The 19,014-nt window shown below is 46.1% G+C and overlaps 1 protein-coding gene across 1 annotated transcript in view; it reads right to left on the bottom strand.

The window, feature by feature from the left end:
- Positions 1–19,014, bottom strand: part of LOC123796043 (guanylate cyclase 2G-like) — a 36,274-nt gene that overhangs the window by 4,126 nt on the left and 13,134 nt on the right. Inside the window, 6 exon segments of the mRNA XM_087862504.1 lie at positions 2,640–2,793; positions 3,581–3,749; positions 10,921–10,992; positions 11,522–11,626; positions 12,342–12,458; positions 14,696–14,762. Coding sequence (XP_087718630.1) covers positions 2,663–2,793; positions 3,581–3,749; positions 10,921–10,992; positions 11,522–11,626; positions 12,342–12,458; positions 14,696–14,762 — 661 coding nt within the window. The 3' untranslated portion in view covers positions 2,640–2,662.

Below are 19,014 nucleotides of genomic sequence, written 5' to 3'. Positions count from 1 at the left end.
AGGGAGGGGCAGAGAGAAAGGGACAAGCAGACTCCCCACTGAGCAGGGAGCCCAACATGGGGCTCAAGCCCAGGACCCTGGGATCATGACCTGAGCCAAAGGCAGATGCTTAACCAACTGAGCCACCCAGGTGCCCAGGGAATCCATTTTTAAAGCAACTCCATACATTCAGAAAGGCTCCTGACTTGAAAAAAGTCTCCAGGGAATGCTCGATGATCTAAAGATGAGACTTGAGGCTGGCACCTGGGAATGTGCTAGAAATGGTAGGCAAAGTGATAAAGAAAAAAAATCAAGGGAGAAACTGAGAAACTGACACACGCACACCTCCCTAGGCTCGCTATGAGACAGCAGTTCTCAGTGTGGGCTACACGTTGGAATCACCCGCAAACCCTGATGCCCAGATTGTGGCGTATGACATCAAGGTCTCCTTGGCTGAGACCCAGACCAATTCCAGTGTACAGCCAACTTGGAAAATAACAGTGCTGGGGGTTACGCCTCCTAGGCTTTTTTTATCAATCTGGATCAAATTTTGCTTAACTCCCACCACTTCTGCCCTTAATTCCATGATGGGTTCTGTGTTAAGAGACAACTCAGCAAAGAATAAGCCTGAATATATCCTATAAAGTCAACTGGGCAGCATTTATCTATATCTATATTTATATCTATATCTACCTATCTATCTATATACATATATACTTAAAATACATTTATCTCTTGAATTTCATGCCCACAAAGATACAAGGCTGCTCTCTGCAGCAACTATGAGAGCAAGAACTGGAAACCAACCAGAATGTGTATCAATCAATAATACACGGCATATCCTTACAATGAAAAATTCTATAGTCCTTAAGAAAGAAGAAAGCAAATTTGTATATACAAATATGAGATGAGAGATACCCAAGCAGAGGCAATGGTGTGTGCAAAGGCCCTGGGGTAAGAATGTGTCTGGCATGAGGGAGGCACACGAAGATGATCAGCATGACTGAAAGGAGCAAACCATGGGGGATGGAATTAGGAGGGTGTACTGAGCTAAATGGTGGTCCCCAACAAGATATGTCCATGTCCTAATCTCCAGAACCTGTGAATGTGACCTTATGTGAAGAAAAGGTCTTTGCAGATATAATTAAGTATCTTAGGTGAGGGGATCATTTCAGATTTCCAGGTGGGCTCTAATCCAATGACAGGCATCCTTATAAGATAGAGACGGAAGAGAGGTATACAGAGGAGGAAGCAATGTTAAGGGGAAGGCAGAGATTGGAGCGATATGGCCATAAGCCCATGAAGTCCAGGGCAGCCACCAAAAGCTAGACAAGACAAAGAAGAGAGCTTCCCTACAGCTTCTAGAGGGAGCACGGTCCTGCCGAACCTTGATTTTGGACTTCTGCTTTCTAGAACTGTAAGAAAATAAATTTCTGTCACTTAAAGCCAGCAGGTTTGTGGTTAACTTAGTATGGCAACCATAGGACACTAATAAAGAAGGTCCCAGAGGCCAGGTGAGAGGGCCACTGTAAGGGCTTAGCTTTCATCCCCTAAATAGGAAGCCAGGGGAGAAGGCTGTGAACAGAAGTGATGTGACCTAACTCATTTTCCAACAGGATCGCCCTGACTGCATTTGGAGAATAAAGTGTGTAATCCCGAGATCCTGGATTGTTTTTATAAGCAAACTACATCTAGTTTTTTGTTTTGTTTTGTTTTTATAATCATATTTTTTTTGAGTTTTCAGAGATTTGTCCCTTGAGCAGCAAGAATTCAGATTACATCATGCCTCATTGTTTTATACATCCCGAATAAGTAATTTATCTGCTAATAGCATATTCAGCGCAGGTTAAAAAAAAAAAAGCCAGATGCTTTAGTTGCACATATGTGAATTTCCTCTAGAACATCATATCCCCAGGCATGTGAAATAGGTAGAGTAATATTATATAATCCATATGCATTTGAGAGTTAATTTAGTAAGAGTCCTAAATTTACCATCAGTGGCTGTAAAAAAGAGAATCAATTGACTAACTAAATCCTGATTTTAACATCTTAAATGGAATGTTAATGATTTCTCTTATTATTACCAACATAAAAGTTTAAAGTAGGAAATAAAGAATTGCATTTTATATAGTTTACTATTATCAAATATGTACTAATATCTCAAGAGTTTAAATTAAATACTTATTTTTTTTTCAAAAACCAGGGATGTACTGTATGGTGATTAACATAATATATTTTTATTATATTTGTATTATATATAATATAATTATATATAATTATATAATATTTATATTTAATATAATTTTATTATATTGTGTTAGTCACCATACAGTACATCCCTGGTTTTTGATGTAAAGTTCGATGATTCATTACTTGCATACAACACCCAGTGCACCATGCAATACGTGCCCTCCTTACTACCCATCACCGGCCTATCCCATTCCCCCACCCCCCTCCCCTCTGAAGCCCTCAGTTCGTCTCTCATGCTTCATTCCCCCTTCTATCTAGTTTTTTAATTTAAAAAAGAACATAAACTTTAAAAAGGAAACACAACGGAAAAAAATCATAAATTAATAAACACTGAATTAAAAAACAAGCATTTGGGGTGTGAAACTAGCCCACGTGGCCGAAGCCTGCCAAAGAGACTCTTTGAGCTTTACCATCTGGCGCCTCCTCGAGGCTGTCAAACGGCCCGTGGTCCTGGGAGTGGATCAGCTCCGTCATCAGAGTGGCAAAGCTGTGGACATCTCCCTTTGGGGTGCCGGACCAGGCGCCTCTGGGAGCCGCAGCAGCTCGGGGGCCGTCCAGTAAGTTCTGCAGAGCAACAGCTGTGGTGAGGGAAGCCTGTGGTGGGAAAGGGGCAGGCAGAAAGGGAAAAGCCACCCCTCTTTCTCAGGGAAGCACAGAATTGAAAGCATCCAGCCGCAAAGGTGCGCGCCTTAAAGAGCAAGTAGGGATCCCTGCGTCCGCGAATACAGAGAAACCCATCGGGAAGGACGCGCACTAACGTGTTAACTGTGCCTAACATCTGACTGTGCGGTTAGAAGAGCTCTTCCCTTTTCTTTCCCCTTTCTGTCTCGTCTACATTTTAAAAACTAATTTACTGAGGTGCTATTCATAGGACATAAAATAAACCATGGAAGCAAACAATTCGTGTGGCATGTGGTACATCTGCAGTATTGTACGGGATTTTACTTTGAGGCCACGGACATATTTTGGAACTTCTTTGGGTAAAATCCTGTCGCCATGAAACAGCTTCTCCCTGGTCCTCCTGCCCGCGGCCCCGGCAAGCACCAACCAGCATTCTGTCTTTACAGATCTTTGCGTTCTGGGTATTTTGTATAACCTGCATTTATTGTTTGCTGTGAGTTTGATAGGTTTATTTCATTGTCAGTTACAATGAAATAAATATATATTATATGTAATATATATATAATGTATATATAATATATATATATATAATGTGTGTGTGTGTATATATATATATATTTCACAGGCTGGTACTTGTGCCAATGAGCATCAGGTAGCAGAGGTGGTGGGGTCGGGTGCCCTGTGAGCCCTCTGCTGGTAGCTAGCAGGTGCAAGGTCTGCCAGGGGTTACCTGAGTGGTTGGTGGGTCCCTGGCTGTATGTTTTGTAGGTCCGGCCGTACTTGAGCTCCCACAGCCTAAAGCCCGTCAGCTTCACCTGCATCCGGCTGTCCACCAGGCAGCTGGAAGGCTTCGGGTTGCCGCGGGACCCCAGGGGGCTCCCGTGGAGGAACAGCTGGCCCTGGAAGAGTGAAAATAAGCAAATGAATTAAAGTAGGTATCAGTGGACCCTGCAGGAAGAAACAGAGACAGAAACAGAAGGAAAGAAACACAGACCCAGGGGAGGGGGACATGCCCGTCTCTAGGTTCACTTGTTCCAGAGCCACTAACATAGCCCCTTGCCCATGAGTCAACCTGGGAGCATCGCCCAAGTAGGGGAAGACTATTTCTGGCCCCCTGGCGTGGAGCCACGAAGGCAAGGCCAGCCTAAAATAAATAAGCTAAATAAAATAGAGTCTGACGGAGCAGTCAGACTCCCTCATTGAAATCCCAGCTCTAACGCTGAGCAGAGAGCAAGTTACTTTACCCCACAAGCCTCATTTTTCTCATCAAAATGGAGGTGACAATAATCCCTACTTCCCAGGGTGGCTATGGAGGGTACCTGGCGTAAAGCACCTGAGACACAGGCACACATCGTGCACGACACAGAGTAAATCCCCGCCATAAACTGTCATGAAAAATGTGTATACTAATTAAGCAAAATAAAAATTATTAAAAAAATAAAAATTTAAAAAAAAGAAGAAATAAGTCAATGAGAAATCACCCAGTTATAAACAGATAGAGACTTGAGGTGGGAAGATGGGATTAATTAAAGAAGATTGTCTCAAAAAAAAAAAAAGAAAAGAAAAATGTGTATAAATATCATAAAGTATATCAACATTATAGAAACAACATTATGTAATTAACTCTTCTTTTATTACCTACGTGTTACAAATCATATTCTATTCCGACCTACATGTAATGATTCTATAATAATAGAATATTACATTCTGTTATATGCACTTAAGGGTCCTGACTGAGCACTTCGCAAGGGAAAGGCAATAAAATGAGGAATGTTGAAAAATTCCCATGTCATCCATTGTGTTCTTAAGGGTTTATGTCTATTATTGTCAAGCAATAAAGTACCATTATTTATGAAGAGGCCCAGGAAGAGTACTAGAATCAGAAGCCGTGCATTCATGTTCCCACTTGACCACTCGGCCTCTTCAGGCAAGGCACTGCGCTCGCTGGGCCTTGATTTGACCATCTCTGAGATGGGACTGCCTAGATCCCCACTGCTTGACAGATGGCCTGGGGACCAGCAGCACCAGCAGCACCTGGGAGCTTGGCAGAAATGCAGAGTCTTAGGCCTTGTCCGGACGTACTGAAGCAGACTATGCATTTTAACCCGATCCCCAGGAGATTCGTGTGCACGTAGCCTGAGAACACCCGTCCTCCTCTTGCACCTTGGAACGCCTTGGCTGCCCATGAAAGTCACCTGGGGAGCTTAAAAACGAAGAGCCCGTGCTTAGACCCGAACACAAGAGCCTATGTTAGCTACGGATCACATGCGGTACCAGCCAAGCCTGATGCCAAGAAACGCAAAGCAAGAGAGGGGTCAGAACGGGGAAAGAGCGCCAGTGGGAGGACCTAGGTCAGGGTGAGTCACCAAGGCCAAGAGCATGCTCATTCGGCAGGGAGGTGAGGGCAGAGGGCACAGATCTCTCCATAGGCGGGGAGGGCTTTAAAGAAAGCCCTAGAACTGGGGAGGGAAACAATTATGAGGGGAGGACAGAGAGAGAAGAGATAAATTTGAAAATGAGAGCTGTCACATTTGAAGCAGGATCAGGCCGACGAATGTTGGTATTTCTCTGAGATCTCCCAGGACAGGCTTAGCAGCAGTGAAACGAAGGCTAAGGGGACAGGGCTGACTGCATTTCAGAAGTAACCCCAGCAGTGCAGGGAGATGGGGGGACCCACTGTGGGTGACACTGGGGTCTTTATTTTCTTACTTCCTTGAAGGCTTCACCATAAGACATTTCCGTAATATTTATTCAACGTTTCCAGCTGCTTGGACGTAAAGGCTCTCTATATCTTTGATCTGAATCTCTGAGCCATTCGCAGAATACTGAGCCTGGGAGCTGGGAGGGAGGCATCAGCCTCGGGATGTCACAGGTATGGGGTTGTCGTGGAGCCATTTTACCTGCATCAGCCTGAGTAGCACGGGCCTCCTCCTACCTGCCTCACCCCAGAGGTTCAGACAAGAGCGAACATGACCATGTCTCTCTCAAGGCCCTTACTGGAACATTCCCTGTTTTATGTTTATAGTGCTAGCCTTATGTGGTATTGACCTAAATTCCTTACTTAAACTGACTCACGTCATTCCCCTAGTGACCCTGTAGACACAGGTGGTATTACTGTCACCCTCAACATACAAATAAGGACATCAGGAAAGGGAGAAACGAAGGCGTTTCACCTGCGCCAGGTCACCGGCCTGTGGTAGAGCAGGACTGGGGATGCTGCAGTCCCAATCCACGTCCCCGCCTGGACCAACTGCACAAATGCCCTGTAGCTGACGAAAGAAAGCTCTGAAGGGCAAAGATGAGGACCCACTGAGCGTGGCATCGAAGCCACAAGCGTCCGTGAAAGTGCATACCGTGGTCTGGATCTCCGATGAACAGATAAGTAACAGCAAACCTTTCTCTGAGTACTTTGTACTATGCACGGTGCTGTCTTCACACGTAGGATCGCATTTTGTCTTTCCGGAACATAGGTTAACATTCTCATTCTCTGTCTCCCAATGAGGAAACTCACAGTTTTAAACTGCTCCCAGACAGTGAAAGCAGAGCCAGAACATAAACCCAGGTTGGGTTGCCTTCAAAGCACAGCCGCTTCTAAATCATCAGACTTTAGTTTCCGGTGCCCTGGTGATTGATTGTACGGGAGCAGGAGGAGGGTGGATCAAAGCACACCCATTCTCCTGACACCGTCATACAGGGACAGCCAGGTTCCAATGTCTCTCGAGCCCAGCAGAGGAGGGGGGTGAAGTCACCCACGGGTGTGGTAGCAGGAGGCAGCGGTGGCACTCAATGTTCCAGCAAGGACGAATGCGAGGAGGCCCCGAATGGACTCTGTCCCCAGGGAGGGGGACACTGGGCCTCATGGTCACCAGCTCAGGGACTCACCTCTCCTCCAGCAGTGATCACGGTCTGAGTCACCGTCCTGCTTTAGCAAGAGCCCTGAGCCAACACTGGAAATGGAGGCTAAAGTGGAAAGCAGGAGCGTGGATACACCACCCCCACTCCCACCCCAAAATTCAGCGTTTGTTTTCTGAGATGATACAGTTACATTACATTTTATTTATTTATTTATTTTTTAAAGATTTTATTTATTTATTCGACAGAGACAGAGACAGCCAGCGAGAGAGGGAACACAAGCAGGGGGAGTGGGAGAGGAAGAAGCAGGCTCATAGCGGAGGAGCCTGATGTGGGGCTCGATCCCAGAATGCCGGGATCACGCCCTGAGCCGAAGGCAGACGCTTAACCGCTGTGCCACCCAGGCGCCCCTACATTACATTTTAGAAGCTGCAACCCACTCACCCAAACCTGGAGGGGCCTGGCCGGGGCTGCCTCTGGAATTCTCTCATGAGGCTCCAACAAGCCAAGGTCTGGGCTTGAAATCTGGGGAGACCTGTATCCAATCCAGAATTCTCTCTCATCTGATGGAGACCTCCCCATGCAGCAGGACCGTCCTTGACGCTCACAACTCTCTCTGCCCCTGCTAGTGCCAGGCCCACCCAGACAGGAGACGTTTTACTCAGTCACCACTGATGACCCCTGACGTCCAGGTTTACTAGCAGAGATCGTTCTGTGAGAACATAAACAAGATGTTTAGGGATGGTTGAAAGCCTAGGAATGTAGTTCTCCCCAAGAGATGGCACACATCTCTTCAGTGGGTTTTTTTTTTTTTTCCTATCTTGGTGGCAATGTATGATTTGATGTATATTGTCGCAGACCAAATAGGTCATGGTCTCAGGGTTGTGAGATCTAGTCCCGCTGGGCGTGGAGCCTGCTTTAAGATTCTCTCTCTTCCTCTCTCTCTGTGCCTCACCCTTTCAAAAAAAAAAAAAAAGAAAGAAAAGAATGAGCCGTGGAGTTAATTGGTAATTATTAAGAGTACCAGCTAAGAGAAACATAATATGAGCCACAGGTATAATTTTCAATTTTTCAGTTAAATAGGTGAAATTAACCTTAATAATAAATTTTATTTCACCCCATGTATTAAAAAATCTTATTTTGACATGCAATCAACATAAAAATAATGAGATATTTGAAATTCTGGTGGTTGTTTTTTTTCTGAGTCTTCGGCTCCGGTGTGAATCTCACACTTAGAGCACACCCCAGCTGGAGCTCACCTCATCGCCACTGGCCAACAGGCCCACACAGCTGGTATTGTTTGGATGGTGCTGACTTATCCCAGAGGATTGTTGGAGGAATGAAATTCCTTTTTCAAGATTTATTTATTTATTTGGGAGAGAGAGCAAGAGAGCATTCGTGAGGTGGGGGGGCAGAGGGAAGAGGGAGAGAGAGAATCTTAAGCAGACTTCACACCCAGCATGGAGCCCAATGTGGGGCTCAATCCCACGACCCTGAGATCATGACCTGAGCTGAAATCAAAAGTCGGACACGTAACTGACTGAACCACGCAGGTGCCCCCATGGGAATGAAACTTTTAAATGCACATGTTTTTAGTACTAGTTGGTACTAGTAATGGAGTTATCTGTGATAATAGTAATAGTACTGCTTCTACTAACAGTGAACATTTACAGGTGCCTGTCGGGGGGCTTGGTGCTAAGCATACGTACTTCTCGCAACAACTCTATTAGGTGGGTGCTGCCGTTATCTTTAGTTGATACACAGGGAAACTGAGGCTCAGGGTAGTTAAGGTCACCTGGCCAGCAGTGGAGAGCCAGGGTTCAAATCCCAAGATAACGTCTATGCCAAACTGCCCTCTTCCTCTTAATCCATCAAGACTTCTCTTCCTTAGAAATGAAGGCCCATCCCTAACTCAAGAAGAATATCATAATCTCCAAAGCTCCTCCCCAGGCTGGCTCCGCTGGGTTGAACGCTCAGGCACAGGACAATGAGCCTCGTCCTCCGGGCCCTCCGTGCTCAGAGCTGGGTCTGAGCCAAATTAGGTGCCCAATCAACATACATTTGTTGGCTTGAAAAGTGTGTGGCATCTCAGAATCTCTCTGGTACTTGGTATAGAGAATGTTCTGGTCAAATAGACATCAAGAGAGGAACTGTCTTTACGAATGATATGGGATAGCCAGAAGCGTGATGTGACCCACAGAGCGTGGCCAGTGCTCCGGTTCATGTCAAAGTCACCAATGGGAAAGCTCTGAGAAGCTGTAGTGAAGTTTTGTTATTATTAGGCCCCTTTGAAGGAATGCTTGCCGAACAATTCACCTCAAAGGGCCTAAATGTGCCTTGACCTAACTCACCGTGACTTCCTTACACTGTCCCATTGCACACTCCATTTCAGAAGACCGAGATGCTTCCAAAGCTGGTGTCAAGCGGTCTTCGGTTCCCTTGGCACGGAGCAGGGAGCAGGGGATAGACTCAGTGACCCGGAGTGACTGACAACCACCAGGGAGACTTTCCTTCCAGAGTGCCATTCTCACCCACCCCAGCATTTCTCCAGAGAAACTTTTGGGTTAATAGCTCTTGAAAACCAAATGCCAACTGAAAAGCTAAATCTATTAGTTATCCATACCTTACCTGGGGAGAACTTACTAGTTTTCTCTTCAGAGGCAATACATATGATGTCAGGGCAGGAGACAGATCCCCAGAGTCTAGAGTACTTCCCTGGGTTTGGTGGGGAGGGAAGGGAAAGCGGGTGAAGGGAAGGAAACAGGAGCCCAGGGTAGGAGAGGACGCCGCGTCAGATCCTCCTAATTCATAACTGCTCCACCACTTAATTTTACATGTACATTCCCTGAGGGGTTTTTCTGCAACTAGATTTTAATCCATTCAGAGATAAAAACAAGTCCTTGTTTCCTATGGAAGTGCCCAGAGTAAGACAAACCCTTAAGAGACGCTCAATGAAGTCTTACTGAAATGCTAACAAACAGTGGTAACCCAGGGTCATCTGAGAGGACCCACCACGGGTGGCTCCCATCGTCTGCCTTGCTTGGTAACGACCATATGCTGGTTTCCCACTAAAGCCTAAGATACCAAAGTTTCACAAGTACGACGACTTCTCAGGAGTAAAGAGCAGTTAGACCCTAGAGAAAAAAAGAAAGCTCTTTGATACCAAGCGGGCCAACCTCATCTCTTAAACCCACTTGGAGGCCGAGGTCTAGCGAGGGGAAGCAACTTACCAAAGTCACTCCAAGAGCCACCATCCCTCAACTACAGGAGGACAGAGCTCATGTCTCACCCTGTGTCCCTCCCAACACCCAGGCCATGTCTTGCCCAGAGGAGTCTGTTGGTTGATGAATGGACTGTTGATTGACAGATGATGACCACCCCTGCCTTGCTGCCCATGTGTCGGACTGACAGACTTCCTCACCAAGACCCACTCCCACGTCATTGGTGTGGTCCCCTCTGATGGTGAAAGTAGGCACAGTGAGCTTACAAAGAGCAGCTGGTTTGTAGCCCAGGGTGAGAAGGACACCCTCAGGATGCTGGCCCACACTGACATGGCCCCACTACTCACCTTCCATCTGTGAAATGGATAGAATGATAGACTTACCTTATATTTTGTTGTGAGAATTAAATAAGTTAATATATACAAAGTGATAGAAAGTAGGCGAAAATAAGAACTAAATATATTTTAGCTACTAATATTGTTATTATTAATCTTTTTTGCAGACACCACAGCCCTCTTTGCCCAAAGTAAAGACTCTGCCTGCTTGTACACCTTCCCCGGTCTCCATTCTTAGCCCACCTCTTAGGTCAACAGCTTTGTGGCCATTTTCTCGGGAAAGGAATCAAAAACTAGGAAGAAGGAAGGGATGTTAGGAATCCTCCTCCCCAGCTTGCTTCATGATCTAGTAATCAGCTTTTCTTTGGGGTAAAAAGTTCCAGCCTGAAGTGTAAATACCCTGCCCCTTCCTGACTGGATAAACCTAGCATTCCTTTCAACTCTAGTCTAAAATAGTTCTCACTATTTACTTGAGACCAGGGAGGGAGAAAAGAATGAAAAATCTGATGGAAGTGGTGAAATTTAGAAGTGGAATCATTTTGTTTGAGATCTGAGGAAGATCAGAATTCTCAGGAAAGATTATAGTTCAGTTTAACCCAAGACACAGAATAACTCAAAAACACTGGTATTTGTTCTTTAAATAAGTTTTACATGATACTTACATTGACTATGTCATATGCAAATGAGAGTTTGAATATCCAATCCAGCTCATGATCTGAGTTTCTCAAAACATCCTGAAAAAAACCATTATTAGAATTATCACCAGTGACTCCACCAGAAGCACAGGGAGCTTCTCATTGTTCCACTGTTGAATGATTTGCTAATACAGTGGATGATTCTGACCAGGACTACGACGACCCAATACATTGCAGCCAGTACTGGAAATTTCCCAGGAGATACCATAACCTTATTCAATGCTGAGAAAGTCACACTGTGGAGTCTTTTAAATACTTCCTTGTTCCTAACGTAAAGCTAACGGTCCCATACCATGGGTAAGATGAGCCCAGAAACATAATTCGGGAGCAGCTATAATGTCCTAAGAGATGATAACAGGCTCAGACAATTTCCATCCAGAGCCAAGGAAACCAGACTGTCGGCAATTCCACTGCTAATTGTATCCGCTGTAGGCGGCCCAACAGGATAATTCAGGTCTTGCAATTAGACCAGAGAGGAACTGTTCTTGGATGAAGGGCAAAACATCGATTAAGTTCTTTAGAAGCTGCTGCTACTCAAGCCTGAGGTTAGATGTGCTGCTTCGCTTACCTTAAGGCTCCCCGTCTCGCAATACTGGGTGACAATGCAGATGTTGGGTGGTTCTGTGCAAACACCGAAGAAGGGGACAATGTTTTCGTGCCTTAATTCATACACCTGAAAATAATAACAGTAGCTGGTGATTACAGTATGTCTTCTGTGCCAGGAGCTCTGCTCTGTGCTTGACATACTTGCAGCTAAGTCTCACGCAAAGAAAAGGTGAGAAAAGAGCTATGACTGCTCCCATTTTACAGATGAGGAAACTGATGCTCAAACAGTAAAATAATGTGTTGGAGATCATACAGCTTATTAGTGGCAGAGCTGGGAGGTATATCCAGGCAGTCTGCCTCTAGCAAAGAAACCAGAGGACTGATCAAAGTCTAACCTAAAACCACGTCACAGTAAACAGACCTGGCCCTGCTTCCTGATGGTCTTGGCTGTCAATGCCAGTGTGTGGGGGCCATGCCAGGTCATAGGTCTTGAGTAAGATGAGACCCCATGACTCTGACTCCATCCAAGGACCAGGTTCGAGGAAGGTGAGCAGCAGAGAGGTAGAGACACAGAGGATGGAGAGATAGAATTAAGACCAGAAGAATTAAGGAGAAGGAGCAAGGCCGAAAGGGGTCCCAGATTTCAGGTGCCTGGGTCAGGCTAAAGGATCTGAAGCCTAATGTCTGGGTTGTCAGGGGACAGAGATAGTGGGCCAAGGTAAGGGAAGCAGCTTCCCGCCATTGATCCTTTGGGCTGGGGCATTCCCGGATGGGAACCAGGAGCTGGCAGCAGAAAGCCCAAAACAGCACTACTTTCTCTCTTCCAGGGGCAGGGGCCTCACCAGCCGGATTTCCTGCAGCACAGATGGCTTCCTGACCCAGGCTTTTGCTTGGTCACCAACATTGCAGACGGCCACATGGTTTCCCTGGAACCAGAGATGAACTGGGGTGTTCTTAATCTAGGCTGATCCAGAAAACACTCCTCTCAGAAAAGACTAGGAAGGGAAGCAGGAAAACTGGCAAGAAACCCACTGACGAATGGGACCATCAAGCTCCTCGCTGCCCACATCAGCCCTAGGGCGGCATTGGGCTCCATTGGTATAGGGGCTCAGCTGATCACTCAACACATGAGATATCTTTTAACAGACGACACAGTCCTGCAAGGCGGGTGTGATTAGCCTGTTTCAGATGAGATCACTGAGGTTCAGTGACTTGTCCAAGGTCACACACTTGTAGGTAGTACAGCCAGAATTTGAACATCCGACTCTAAGACTGCTCTGTTTCTATCATACAGTAATATCCCACGTGCACTTAGAGAAACAGTGAGCTGAGGTCTTAAATGTAAGCCTGGAATCAGAGACCTGGTTCAAGCCCGTTGCTACTACTTACTGCCTATGTCTTCTTGAACAAGGGATTTCGCTTCTCCAAGCTTCCATTTCCTCCTCTGTACCATGGAGATTAAAAATAAAACCTATCTTCGGGCGCCTGGATGGCACAGCGGTTAAGCGTCTGCCTTCGGCTCAGGGCGTGATCCCAGCGTTATGGGATCGAGCCCCACATCAGGCTCCTCTGCTATGAGCCTGCTTCTTCCTCTCCCACTCCCCCTGCTTGTGTTCCCTCTCTCGCTGGCTGTCTCTCTGTGTCAAATAAATAAATAAAATCTTTAAAAAAAATTAAAAAAAAATAAAACCTATCTTGCAGGGTTCTTTCGAGGGTTCAGTCAGTTAAAACATGTAACACTGTGAACTCGAAGCTGGGCACCGATCAAGTTTCAGTCTGTAGCGTGTCGTCTTGTCTGTCGTTACCTGTTGGGTTTGCTTTTAGAGGGACCGTCACTCACCACAAATCATAGGACAACCTGGAAAAATTGGTGTAGATGAAGAGAGAGAATCTGGACGCAAGAGAAGATAAGCCTCGACGTGACTTAAATGTCAACCAAGATGTGCCAGTTTTAGTGTGGGGTTAGCTGCAAAGGACTCAGGACTGTGATGGGGCTTCCACGGATGCAGGGCCCGCTGTGGGATGGAGGAGAGCGTCCTTGGAAGAGGTAATGCTTAAGCTGAACCCTGAAGGACGAGAAGGTGCCAGATGGAGGGGGCAGGGGCCGCACGTACGGCATCGTCTGAGGACAAAACACACGTGGCCTAAGCGGCAAGACGCGTTGGATGAGTACGGGATTTAGGCCAGGAAAAACAATTTTTTTCTGAAAGTAGCTTGAGACTAGGCAGTAGAAAGCCTTGAGCCTGTGTTAAAGAGTTTGGACACGATAGTAAGGGCAACAGAGGTGGGGACCCCAGGGATGGTATTTGAGGGCAAGGAGAGCAAACATTTCAGGAGGCTTAACCAATAAAGGTACGCTGTGGATTGTTGGCTGCTGTCTCTAAATGGCTCCTTGACCATAATATACAGTTCTGTGGGGCGCCTGGGTGGCTCAGTCGGTTAAGCATCCGCCTTCGGCTCAGGTCATGATCCCAGGGTGCTGGGATCAAGCCCTACCTCAGGCTCCCTGCTCAGCAGGGAGTCTGCTTCTCCCTCTGCCTCTTCCTGCCACTCCCCCTGCTTGTGCTCTCTCTCTGTCAAATAAAGAAATAAAATCTTTTCCCCAAAAATACAGTTTTGTATGAATAAAGGTCCTTAGGGTTTGATGGGTGATGATATCCACGATGGTTTTTGTCGTTGGAAAACCCAAGTAAACGTTTAGAAAAATAAGTTCAGCTGCATAAGGAAAGCGTCGGCTCCAATCTTTGTCAAATCCAGTTTAGGACAAAGAACGAGTCTTCCCTGCTTGGAGCTTTTGGCCTCTACTCTCCAGGACTTCCGTTTCAAAGAATAAATATATGGGTTTTTTTCTTCACATATTTTTCACCCAGGGGACTTGAGCTTCTAAAGGAGTGCTAAGCACAGGCAGCCATAATGGGCTGGGGTGCTGGAGAGAGGCTGGGAGGGGCAGGCAGGGGTTATGCCGCTGGCTTCCACAACTACCAGGCCTCGTGCCACAGCAACACCATTGCCCACACCTGATTCCTCAGCGCTGAGGTACCAAGGATGCAGTGATCCATGCTCTAGGACAACAGGGTCCTAGAGGTAGTCATTAGCCACACGAGGTTAAATTAATGAAAATTAATTAAAATTATATAATATTTAAAATTAGTTCCCCAACACACTAATGTTTCATAGTCTTCTAATGGTACCATACTGGACCATGCAGATTTGGAATATTTTCATCTTCATAGAAAGTTCTCTTGGACAGAGCTGAGTGTAATCTAGAAAGCAGAATAGGAATCACCTAGGAGCTTGTTGGGAGTATGCAGAATCTCAGGCCCCACCCCAGACCTACTCGACCAGCATCTGCTTTTTTTTTTTTTTTTTTTTTTTTTTGGTGCAAAAGGGTGGTTTTATTGAAGGACAGCAAAGAGCAGCTGCCCAGCATCTGCTTTTTAACAAGAGCCCCCAGTGTTTCATATCCACATTAAAGTTTGAGAAGCACCAGTCTGGAGTCACAGGAATACCTTGGCTTTTACCTGGAGTGTCCCCCTATTCACAGTTCCCTGCCTGACTGAAAGGACATGAGGAGAATGGGACAGAGACACATGCTAGGACCTACAGGCAGCCACTTTGCCCTCAGGAGTACCTGGTAAAGCCCTAGAGGGGCATAAAAGAGCTCTTCTCCTGGCTGGCTCTTGACAAAGGAACTGGCGTCCCCAGAAATCATCACACTAGATGAATGACGGTTGTCCCCTCTCGACACGGGTGTGCCTCTCTGGGATGGCTGTAAGACAGGAAGCAATTCCATTGATCTCAGTAGCTTGACCAACTACCGAAGAGACTGTGCCTGTTATAGGTGAGGAAAATGAATGCCAGGGTTAATAAATGGGAGAGTCAGGACTCCAATCCTGATCCTCTGACCCAGAGTGTGAGTGCTTTGCTGCGACATACGTCCCTCTTGTGTCTGTACCACCACGGACGGTGTCGTGGCTCAGGCTCTGGGGTCAGACTGCCCAAATTCAAGTTCTGGCTCTGGCCCTTAATGAGCTGTGTCACCTGATGCCAGAATCCTCTTTCTAAATGAGCATCTAACCGCATGACCACTCTATTTCCTGCCCCCCGTGCCTCCCCAACACCTAGAGAATGTGTTTAACACAGAGGAATCCTGTTTTTCAAGGAGAATCTTACCTGGAACCCTGATGCAGGAATCAGGTAGGACAAAACCAAGCTGCTTCAGTTGAAGAGGGAAGAAGGAGGCTCAGAGTTCTTCTCCGTCACACCTCCACCCTTAATCTATCATTCACCCCACCACCACCACCCGCCGACCAGACCAGTGAGCCCCAGAATCCCCTGGGACATTTGAAAATGACTTGCTAATGAATCCTGATCTGGTCTTCACATGTTGAAGCCTCCTTGACGTTGGTACCTCCAAGTCCCCTTTTTTTTTTGAAAGTCCTCAGTTATTGAATGAGTAGCATATGCAAGGATGCCAATAAAAAGAAACGACTCCTAAAAATGACATTTTTGAAAATAAAGCCAATATAACAGGAATGACATATACGTAACATGAGAGAAATGTTTGATTTTGACACATAATGTATTTCCTCCTCTTTACAGTCAACCTAAATGTCCGTGAGAACGAACCTGTATACTTCGGTCTAACTTCAGTGCCTTTTTTTGTTTTTTAAACAAGCAACAACATTCTAGAACACCTTACTTTTGCTTTGAACCATTTAAGACTCATACATCTGTTCAAGTCATAGATTCTGGTTATTCCCCTAATATCTTGAGTAGCATGTGCTCCTGAGCAAGGACTATCTGAAATTCTAAACCGACTGATCTTTACAATAAAATGCATTGCCCTTGTATGCTTTTAATAAATTGAGATGAAGGTAAAATTGCCCCCCCACCCCCAGGAACAAGGAACTCTTCTTAAACTACAGAAACCCAAGTCTCTCTTTCTTCTGTACAGAACATTTCTCACTAACATTTCCAGGAGGGCAATAAATGCTTTGGAATAATTGGTGTATGCTTGCAAAGATTGCATTGCTTTATACTAATAACAAAAACAGAGAAAAAGAAAAAAGGAAAGAAAAGAAGACATTTCAGAATTCCAAGCGAAAACATGCTAAGTCATAAGAGATGGTCATAGTAGTATTTTTTGAAATTATGTAAATGTCATATACTTCTCAAATAACATTATGCTTATTAAATGTGTGCCAAGCCTCCCAGCCTTGAGTACCCCGCATCTTGGCACACCCTGTGTTACTTCTCTCCTGGCCACCACCAGCAAACCACTCTTCCTAAATGTCACCTCCTTTCTGAAGCCTTCACGTTGCTGAGACATTTATTCCCATTTGTGGAGCCTCTGTCTCAGAGGTGTAGACAGACGCCTCTCAGAGCACTCGCCTCCCTCGGATGACATCATTTGTGGTATATCGCCACGCGTTGCACTATGTTTGGCCTGCAGTCGATGTCTGATGTGTGTGTATCGAGCAAATAAATCTTAACTGTCTTCATCATCAATAGATCAAAAGAGTTAATGTGGTTTTAAAAAACTAAATGCTACCCAGGAGACAGATTTAATGTTTGAACAGAATATACGGGATCTTACACCCACAGGGTAATAGAGCTGAAAGGAACCTTCGAGATCATCTGATCAATTTTAAGTATTGAGAAACTGAGGCCCAAAAGTGATGTCCACCACAGATATTCATCAAGGAAGAAGTGGGAGGCCCAGAAGCAGAATGTGGGGCTCAAGACTCTGTTAAGCACCCACTCTATAAATAAGTTGGCCTCAGCTTTCAGAAACTCTTCGACGAGGTCCGTTCTACAAATCACTAGCAGCGAGCAAGAAATGGGTATCCGGGCCAGGTGTGGCCTTACCTCGTTCTGGGGCAGATTGGGGATGTCATCATAATTGATTTGCCACCAAATGTCTTTATTTTGCTTTTGCAGTTTTCCACTCTGCATCTTTAAAATCAGACCTATGATCACAGTTCCCAAGACAGTAATCAGGAGGGTCATTGTGAGGATCACAGCAGTCACCCCTGGGGGCAGAGACATGTCATTACTACAGCCTGCTGAAGAACTGAAGTGAGCACTCCCGGGGTCCTGGCTGGTCCTGCCAGGCAGGTGCCTCAAAGGCATGGACCCAAGCTGGGGTATACTGGGTCCACTCAGACTTGTCTCTTCCAAGGATTCTTTTCTGGCCTCCCCTCCAGTTCCCATGGCAACTACACTCACCTCCCCCTTTGTATAGAAACATCTATTGTAGAGAAGGATGATGAGTCCCACTCTACTGAACATTTACTATGTGCTCTCCTTAGAGTGGTTCTCAGTTATGATCCATCTAACTCCAGGGCTGGGCTCCGAACCACCAGGCAACACGCCCTTGTTCAGACTCTTCCTAACTCCTTAGAAATGAAGTCCCTAAGACTCACATCCCAGGAGCCAGGTTTCCTTAGAGCTGAGGTTCTCAACAGGGGAGGCAGGCGATGCTGGAGATTTGGGTGCGGCATCTAGAGGGTGCTGCTGGCGTGTAATGAGGGGAGGCCCGGGACGCCGCTGAGGCCCACAGTGCACAGGACACATCCCCGCACAAAAAGCATCCTGCCCAAAATGTCAGAAGCGCCACTGCTCTTGAGACACCCTCCCGTGGAGAATCCCCACCTGCTGCCTTCTCGGAGCACCTGCACTGACCTGTAGAAGCAGGTGCGGGTTCACAGAGCTCATTAGAAAATCCACTGGGTCTATGCAGGAAAGGAGCCATGGGGCCAATGAATCATGGAGACATTCCTCAGGGGTCTTTAAAAAAAAAAAAAAGGCAATTAAAAGTCAGGGCCCATTTGGTTGATTTTACTCTGTCTCTACCTTAGACATAGCAGGGGCGAATAAAACATGCATGTCATTTGCAAGAAGTAGACCTTGGTCTCTTAATTGAAATATTTGGCGGGAGCGGGGGGGGGGGGGGGGGCGCCTGGGTGACTCAGTCAGTGAAGCATCTACCTTCAGCCCAGGTCCTGATCCCGGAGTCCTGGGAATGTACCCCATGTCGGGCTCCCTGCTCAGTGGAGAGCCTGCTTCTCCCTCTGCCCCTCACCCCGCTTGTGCTCTCTCTCACTCTCTCTCTCAAATGAATAAATAAATTAAAATATTTTTAAAAAGGGAAACATTTGGTGACCCATCTGATTTCTGCACCTCACCTAGACTCCCCAAATTCACCTGCAGATGATCTAACTCATGGAAGGGCAGTATCCTTCTGTTGGATAAAAGAGCTGACTTCAACTTCTGATTTAAACCTTGTCACTTCTGATTTAAAAATGATACGCCAACTCTCCAGTGCTGCTGGGGTTTTCTCCCGTGTTTGATACAGACCAATCTTGTTACAGAGCTCCTTGACGTTCCACAGACCAAAACGTCTCCCCCTACGTGGGGAATGCCTGTTCCTACAACACTGAGGATCTATTTTGCCATGTGTTTGCATTTCCTGGGCCAGTTTACTTTGGCACTTACAAATTCCATGAGAGT

The sequence above is a fragment of the Ursus americanus genome, chromosome 6 (assembly GCF_024610735.1).
Source record: "Ursus americanus isolate L20-20 chromosome 6, mUrsAme1.1.p, whole genome shotgun sequence".
Lineage (NCBI taxonomy): Eukaryota > Metazoa > Chordata > Mammalia > Carnivora > Ursidae > Ursus > Ursus americanus.
The sequence above is the reverse complement of the archived record's forward strand: the minus strand, read 5'-3'. Positions and strand labels throughout refer to the sequence as shown.